Raw genomic sequence first — 8,844 nt, 5'->3', positions numbered from 1 at the left:
ATGTTAAGCGTTGCATTGTAGGCCTATATAACAGTACAGCTTCTGCATTTATAGAATATTGCATTATAGGCCTACCTGACTTACAGTATGAAGGAACATCGTGGCGATTTTGCAGTATTCTAAACTCCAGCATTTATATATCCTCCTGTGTTTCTTTGGTAGCAGCAAAATACCATTTATTTTAGTGTAAAAACGATTGTTTCAAAAGAAATAAATAAATATTATAATGCCAAAAATAATTGCGAATTAAAAGCAAAGTTTCCGTCATAAGATATTGGAGAGCCGAATTGTTCACCGGATTTTCGGATTTCAATCGTTCAACTTTTGAAATCAGTTTTATTTTGAAAGCAAACAAACCTCATGGGGGGGGGGATGTTTCCTAATTTGTTCCCTTTATTAAGCAAAACTGTTTATGATTCTTCGGGACCTAGTGGTCTTACGAAGGCTGCGCTGATGTGAAAAGTGATGAATTTAACTTTCCATTAATGGTAACAGTGGCATCATTTGCCTTTTAATCAGAGACAGGGAAAGATAGATACTCATATGAATTGCTATTTATAAATATGCATTTATTACTCACTGTATCATACCACATATTCTCTTGGAGTATAATTATCCCTGTATGTGAATGCATGGTACATATAAAAGTGTCTCGTATAAACTTTATCAAATCCTACATTCAACTACAACAAATGAAGCCGTTTCTAATTCACTGCAAGACAAAGGCCTCAGATATGTACTTAATACGCCTGGAGTTTGGCCATTTCGGATTGGTGATGGTAGGAGGAGACTTTAGTCTAATCGCTCAGCAAACCAACCTAGTATGGGTGGCCCTGTTTGATACACCTTTGCTGGTTATGGGGATACACAAATCCTTTCGCTACGTTATGGTATGCCATACATTCATTATAAACTTAATACCTACAACTAAAATGTGGAAGCCCTTCTATATCTAATAAATGAGGCAGTAATATGACTTATATGACTCAGGTTTGTACAGCTGCAAAAACTACAAATTATTCTTTAAACTTGTAGTTTGTTCCTAACAGATATTTTAGGGTTGTCTAGAACCTTTCTATTGCTCAATACTCCTTGTTAGATTATATGCTTAAACAACTTTAGACCCTTTGAGTTCATCTGAATAATGCGGAAAGGTTTAGACTATAGTTTGGCTGATATGTGTTCATGTGGAATTCTCAGTTACATATTTGATTAAGGGAAGATATTTTCTTCATGCAGGAAATGGGGGGGGGGGGGGGAGGCAGCTTGACGTACAAGCTACCACTTTAATAACTATGCAAAAGATACGAACAAAAATTAAATTGAAAACGCAACAGGTAGCTGAGAAAAATACAATACAAAGTTATCTACGTCGTCTCTATTCTCAGGATATTAAAACCAACTGGAATGACATTCCAAAGTTATTACTAGACCAAATCCAGCTGAATGAATTGTGGCGAATTGTTACAACTGAAACAAAATTCTAACAATTCTTGGTCTAAAGTAAATCATTTCATTCCAACAATAAATTAAGTTATAACTGGTCACTCAGCTACTAATGTAGGGTGTTCAGAGAGAGAGAGAGAGAGAGAGAGAGAGAGAGAGAGAGAGAGAGAGAGAGAGAGAGAGAGAGAGGACTCCATTCCAATTCTCAGAGTTCAGAATTTTGACCAAATCTAGTGAAACATTCCCATTATTATAGACTTTCTTCTTGGAATGTATATTCAGATTAGAAATTTTCTAACGCTTCCATCCCCTCCCAGAATCCCCTTTCATGACACATTTCTCGCTCTCTCTCATGCCATGATGATCCTTCCCTCTCATGCCACATCTCTCTCTCTCTCTCTCTCTCTCTCTCTCTCTCTCTCTCTCTCTCTCTCTCTCTCTCTCTCTCTCCACCTTTCTCCCTCTCCTTCTCACATGGCACATTTCATTTCCCTCTCATGCTTTACTTCCCCTTCCCTATCATGCCACATTTCTCCTTAACTCTCATATCATATTTCCCCTTCCCTATCATGCCACATTTCTCCTTAACTCTCATATCATATTTCCCCTTCCCTATCATGCCACATTTCCCCTTCCCTCTCATGCCCTATTTCTCCTTCCCTATCATGCCACATTTCTCCTTCCCACTCATGCCCCATTTCCCCTTCGATCTCATGCCAGATTTCCTTTTCCCTCTCATGACACATTTCCCCTCCCCTATCAATCCACATCTACTCTTCCCTATCATGCCAAATTTCTCCTTCCTTCTCCTGCTACATTTCCCATTCCCTCTCATGCCAAATGTCTCCTTCCCTCTCATGCCCTATTTCCCCTTCCTTATCATGCCCCATTTCTCATGCCACATTTCCCCTTCCCTCTCATGCCTGATTTCCTCTTCCCTCTCATGACACATTTCCCCTCCCCTATCAATCCACATTTTCTCTTCCCTATCATGCCACATTTCCTCTTCCCTATCATGCCTAATATCTTCTACCCTCGCATGCCCTATTTCCCCTTCCCTCTCAAGCCAAATTTCCCCTTCCCTATCATGCCTAATATCTTCTACCCTCGCATGCCCTATTTCCCCTTCCCTCTCATGCCCTATTTCCCCTTCCCTCTCAAGCCAAATTTCCCCTTCCCTATCATGCCTAATACCTTCTACCCTCGATTGCCCTATTTCCCCTTCCCTCTCATGCCAAATTTTCCCTTCCTTATCGTGTCACATTTCCTCTTCCTTCTCATGCCAAATTTCCCCTTCCCTATCAAGCCTAATTTCCTCTTCCCTCTCATGCCAAATTTCCCCTTCACTATCATGACCCATTTCCTCTTCCCTCTCATGCCCTATTCACCCTTCCCTCTCATGTCATATTTCCCCTTCCCTGTCATACCACATTTCCATTCCCTCTCATCACACATTTGCTCTTCACTCTCACGCCAGATTTCCCCTTCCCTCTCATGCCATATTTCTCCTTTTCTCTCACGCCACATTTCCTCTTCCCTCTCATCCCTTATATCCCCTCTCCCCTCATGCCACATTTATCCTTCCCTCTCATGCCACATTTCTACTTCCCTCTCATGCCACATTTCCTCCTCCCTCTCATCCCCTATTTCCCCTCTACTCTCATGCAACATTTCTCCTTCCCTCTCATGCCACATTTTCTCCTCCCTCTCATCCCTTATTTCCCCTCTCCTTTCATGCCCTATTTCTCCTTCCATATCATGCCCCATTTCTCCTACCCTCTCATGCCACATTTCCTCTTCCTTCTCATACCAAATTTCCCTTTCGCTATCATGCCACATTTCCTCCTCCCTCTCATCCCCTATTTTCCCTCTACTCTCATGCCACATTTCTCCTTCCCTCTCATGCCACATTTCTACTTCCCTCTCATGCCACATTTCCTCCTCCCTCTCATCCCCTATTTCCCCTCTACTCTCATGCCACATTTCTCCTTCCCTCTCATGCCACATTTCTACTTCCCTCTCATGCCACATTTCCTCCTCCCTCTCATCCCTTACTTCCCCTCTCCTTTCATGCCCTATTTCTCCATCCCTATCATGCCACATTTCTCCTTCCCTATCATGCCACATTTCTTCTACCCTCTCATGACACATTTCCTCTTCCTTCTCATACCAAATTTCCCTTTCGCTATCATGCCACATTTCCTCCTCCCTCTCATCCCCTATTTTCCCTCTACTCTCATGCCACATTTCTCCTTCCCTCTCATGCCACATTTCTACTTCCCTCTCATGCCACATTTCCTCCTCCCTCTCATCCCCTATTTCCCCTCTCCTCTCATGCCACATTTCTCCTACCCTCTCATGCCACATTTTCCTTCCCACTCATGCCACATTCCTTCTACCTCTCATCCCCTATTTCCCCTCTACTCTCATGCCACATTTCTCCTTCCCTCTCATGCCACATTTCTCCTTCCCTCTCATGCCATATTTCCTCCTCCCTCTCATCCCTTACTTCCCCTCTCCTTTCATGCCCTATTTCTCCATCCCTATCATGCCACATTTCTCCTTCCCTATCATGCCACATTTCTCCTTCCCTCTCATGCCACATTTCCTCCTCCCTCTCATCCCTTAATTCCCCTCTCCTTTCATGCCCTATTTCTCCATCCCTATCATGCCACATTTCTCCTTCTCTCTCATGCCACATTTATTCTTCCTTCTCATACCAAATTTCCCTTTCCCCATCATGCTACATTTCTCCTTCCCTCTCATGCCACATTTCCTCCTCCCTCTCATCCCCTATTTCCCCTCTCCTCTCATGCCACATTTCTCCTTCCCTATCATGCCACATTTTCCTTCCCACTCATGCCACATTCCCTTCTACCTCTCATCCCCTATTTCCCCTCTACTCTCATGCCACATTTCTCCTTCCCTCTCATGCCACATTTCTCCTTCCCTCTCATGCCACATTTCCTCCTCCCTCTCATCCCTTACTTCCCCTCTCCTTTCATGCCCTATTTCTCCATCCCTATCATGCCACATTTCTCCTTCTCTCTCATGCCACATTTATTCTTCCTTCTCATACCAAATTTCCCTTTCCCCATCATGCTACATTTCTCCTTCCCTCTCATGCCACATTTCCTCCTCCCTCTCATCCCCTATTTCCCCTCTCCTCTCATGCCACATTTCTCCTACCCTCTCATGCCACATTTTCCTTCCCACTCATGCCACATTCCCTTCTACCTCTCATCCCCTATTTCCCCTCTACTCTCATGCCACATTTCTCCTTCCCTCTCATGCCACATTTCTACTTCCCTCTCATGCCACATTTCCTCCTCCCTCTCATCCCCTATTTCCCCTCTACTCTCATGCAACATTTCTCCTTCCCTATCATGCCATATTTCTCCTTCCCTCTCAAGCCACATTTTCTCCTCCCTCTCATCCCTTATTTCCCCTCTCCTTTCATGCCCTATTTCTCCTACCCTCTCATGCCACATTTCCTCTTCCTTCTCATACCAAATTTTCCTTTCCCTCTCATGCTACATTTCTACTTCCCTCTCATGCCACATTTCCTCCTCCCTCTCATCCCCTATTTCACCTCTACTCTCATGCCACATTTTTCCTTCCCTATCATGTCACATTTCTCCTTCCCTCTCATGCCACATTTATACTTCCCACTAACGCCACATTTCCTCCTCCCTCTCATCCCCTATTTACCCTCTACTCTCAGGACACATTTCTCCTTCCCTATCCTGCCACATTTCTCCTTCCCTCTCATGCCCATTTATACTTCCCACTAACGCCACATTTCCTCCTCCTCTCATCCCTATTTCCCGTCTACTCTCATGTCACATTTCTCCTTCCCTATCATGCCACATTTCTCCTTCCCTCTCATGCCACATTTCCTCCTCCCTCTCATCCCTTATTTCCCTCTCCTTTCATGCCCTATTTCTCCATCCCTATCATGCCACATTTCTCCTTCTCTCTCATGCCACATTTATTCTTCCTTCTCATCCCAAATTTCCCCTCTCCAATCATGCCCTATTTCTCCATCCCTCTCATGCCACATTTCTCCTTCTCTCTCATGCCACTATTCTTCCTTCTCATGCCACATTTCCCTTCCCTATCATGCCACATTTCTCCTTCCCTCTCATGCCACATTTCCTCCTCCCTCTCCTCCCTTATTTCCCCTCTCCTTTCATGCCACATTTCTCCTTCCCTATCATGCCACATTTCTCCTTCCCTCTCATGCCACATTTCCTCCTCCCTCTCCTCCCTTATTTCCCCTCTCCTTTCATGGCCTATTTCTCCATCTCTATCATGCTACATTTCTCCTTCCCTCTCATGCCATATTTCCTCTTCCCTCTCATGCCAAATTTCCCCTTCCGTCTTATGCCAAATTTCCCCTTCCGTCTCATGCCATATTTCCTCTTCCCTCTCATGCCAAATGTCCCCTTCCCTATTATGCCACATTTCTCCTTCCCTCGCATGCCACCTTTCTCTTTCTCTCTCATGCTACACTTCCCCTTCCATCTTATGCCTTATTTCCCCTTCCCTATCATGCCACATTTTCACTTCCCACTCTTCCCACATTTCCTATTCCCTCTCATGCCAAATGTCTCCTTCCCTCTCATGCCCTATTTCCCCTTCCTTATCATGCCCCATTTCTCATGCCACATTTCCCCTTCCCTCTCATGCCTGATTTCCTCTTCCCTCTCATGACACATTTCCCCTCCCCTATCAATCCACATCTACTCTTCCCTATCATGCCACATTTCCTCTTCCCTATCATGCCTAATATCTTCTACCCTAACATGCCCTATTTCCCCTTCCCTCTCATGCCAAATTTTCCCTTCCCTATCATGCCTAGTATCTTCTACCCTCGCATGCCCTATTTCCCCTTCCCTCTCATGCCCTATTTCCCCTTCCCTCTCAAGCCAAATTTCCCCTTCCCTATCATGCCCAATACCTTCTACACTCGATTGCCCTATTTCCCCTTCCCTCTCATGCCAAATTTTCCCTTCCTTATCGTGCCACATTTCCTCTTCATTCTCATACCAAATTTCCCTTTCCCCATCATGCTACATTTCTCCTTCCCTCTCATGCCACATTTCCTCCTCCCTCTCATCCCCTATTTCCCCTCTCCTCTCATGCCACATTTCTCCTTCCCTATCATGCCACATTTCTCCATCCCTCTCATGCCACATTTTCCCTCCCACTCATGCCACATTCCCTTCTACCTCTCATCCCCTATTTCCCCTCTACTCTCATGCCACATTTCTCCTTCCCTATCATGTCACATTTCTCCTTCCCTCTCATGCCACATTTCCTCCTCCCTCTCATCCCTTATTTCCCCTCTTCTTTCATGGCCTATTTTTCCATCTCTATCATGCCACATTTCTCCTTCCCCCTCATGCCACATTTCCTCTTCCATCTCATACCAAATTTCCCCTTCCCTATCATGCTACATTTCTCCTTCCCTATCATGCTACATTTCTCCTTCCCTCTCATGCCATATTTCCTCTTCCCTCTCATGCTAAATTTCCCCTTCCGTCTCATGCCAAATTTCCCCTTCCTTCTCATGCCATATTTCCTCTTCCCTCTCAAGCCTAATTTCCTCTTCCCTCTCATGCCAAATGTCCCCTTCCGAATTATGCCACATTTCTCCTTCCCTCGCATGCCACCTTTCTCTTTCTATCTCATGCTACACTTCCCCTTCCATCTTATGCCTTATTTCCCCTTCCATATCATGCCACATTTTCCCTTCCCTCTCTTCCCACATTTCCTATTCCCTCTCATGCCAAATTTCCTCTTCCGTATCATGCTACATTTCCTTTTCCCTCTCATGCCACAATTCTTCTTCCTTTTCATACCAAATTTTCCCTTCCCAATCATGCCACATTCCCTCTTCCCTCTCATGTCCTATTTCCCCTTCCCTCTTATGCCAAATTTCCCCTCCGCTATCATGCAAAATTTCCTTTTCCCTCTCACGCCAAATTTCCCCTTCCTTATCATGCCACATTTCCTCTTCCCTCTTATGCCCTCTTTCCCCTCCCCTCTCATGCCTCATTTCTCCTTCCTTATCATGCCACATTTCTCCTTCCGTCTCATGCCACATTTCATCTTCCCTCTCATGCTTAAATTACAAGCTACCCTTACCTTAGGCAAGCGATCATGTCCTGCCAGGATTCAGGTTCACGAAAATGTGGAAGTTCTCCTTTTATCCTATGGCCATTGTCAAGAACTGTCCATAATATCTTCCGACTTCCCCAAACCTATTTTAGAAGTCAAACTTGTTAATAGATGCAAGGAGCTGCCCATCTCAGCAACTACGTCACCCTCAGCAGCCAAGGAATACTTTCTTCGGGAATTTAAAGATGTGTTGGTCTCGAAAGAAGATATGAAGACAGCTCCTCTCAAGCCCATGGCTCGTCCTCTCATGAGAATCCACCTATAGGATGGTACAGTGCCTTTTGCCATCCACACCCCAAGACAGATTCCATTTGCTTTTAAGGACGAAGTCAAAGAAGAGCTTGATTCTATGGTGGCCCAAGGGATAATCAAACCAGCTGGTGATGACCCTTCAGTTTGGTGCCACCCTCTTGTCGTTGTCGCCAAGAATGGAACAGGGGTACGTATCACCGTCGATCTAACCAAGCTGAACAGCCAAGTTTCTCGTCCAGCCCACCCTTCACCCACACCCTACACGGCTATTCGTAGTGTGGACCGGAAGTCTCGTTTCTTCACCACAGCTGATGCTCTTTACAGGTAATGGCAGATGGAACTGGCTGAAGAAGATCGTCACTTAACCACCTTTATTACGCCATATGGTCGGTTCATACATTGCAGAGGACCGATGGGCTTCGCAGCTACTGGAGATGCCTTCTGCCTGCGAGGTGATATGGCCCTTCAAGGTGTCCAAAACTGTGTTAAGGTGATCGACGACCTCCTTCTCTACGACGAAGACTACGTTTCCCACCTTCAACGTATCCACAAAGTGCTCACCAGGTGCCACAAGTTCGGGATCACACTCAACAAGGACAAATTTGTGGTCGCTGCCCCATCTGTGAACTTCTGCGGATACACGCATCTCAGCTGACCACCATAAAGTCAGTGCGATCAAGGATTTTCCGACCCCTGCTAACCTGACGGACCTCAGATCGTTTATGGGATTGGTCAACCAGTTAGCAGAGTTTACGCCTGACATCTCAGTTGCAGCCCAACCTCTACGCCCCCTGATGAGTCCCAAGAGAACATTTGTCTGGACTTCTGACCATGATGAAGCCTTTCAACGCGTCAAGTTAGCCCTCACCAGTCCACCAGTTCTCGCCCTCTTTGACCCAGACCTACCCGTCGTTCTTCAGAAGGACGCTTCACGCTGGCATTGGATATGCTCTCCTGCAG

At 45.4% G+C, this 8,844-nt stretch overlaps 3 protein-coding genes across 3 annotated transcripts; 1 reads left to right on the top strand and 2 right to left on the bottom strand.

Annotated features, from left to right (window-relative positions):
* Positions 1 to 3,021: 3,021 nt before the first annotated feature.
* Positions 3,022 to 3,813, bottom strand: LOC137639350 (golgin subfamily A member 6-like protein 1). The gene has a single exon (XM_068371627.1). It carries the CDS (start codon positions 3,811 to 3,813, stop codon positions 3,022 to 3,024), a length of 792 nt encoding a protein of 263 aa, XP_068227728.1.
* A 1,668-nt stretch (positions 3,814 to 5,481) lies between these two features.
* Positions 5,482 to 6,647, bottom strand: LOC137639348 (uncharacterized). The gene is made up of 2 exons (XM_068371626.1): positions 6,526 to 6,647; positions 5,482 to 5,728 (listed from the first exon to the last, which is right to left on the bottom strand). The coding sequence occupies exons 1-2, from the start codon at positions 6,645 to 6,647 to the stop codon at positions 5,482 to 5,484; spliced, it is 369 nt and encodes a 122-aa protein (XP_068227727.1).
* A 14-nt stretch (positions 6,648 to 6,661) lies between these two features.
* On the top strand, positions 6,662 to 7,897 carry LOC137639347 (deleted in azoospermia protein 3-like). Its single transcript, XM_068371625.1, has one exon. It carries the CDS (start codon positions 6,662 to 6,664, stop codon positions 7,895 to 7,897), a length of 1,236 nt encoding a protein of 411 aa, XP_068227726.1.
* Positions 7,898 to 8,844: the final 947 nt, after the last annotated feature.

This window comes from Palaemon carinicauda, chromosome 4 (assembly GCF_036898095.1).
Source record: "Palaemon carinicauda isolate YSFRI2023 chromosome 4, ASM3689809v2, whole genome shotgun sequence".
Classification (NCBI taxonomy): domain Eukaryota; kingdom Metazoa; phylum Arthropoda; class Malacostraca; order Decapoda; family Palaemonidae; genus Palaemon; species Palaemon carinicauda.
This window is presented reverse-complemented; position numbering and strand designations above follow the sequence as displayed.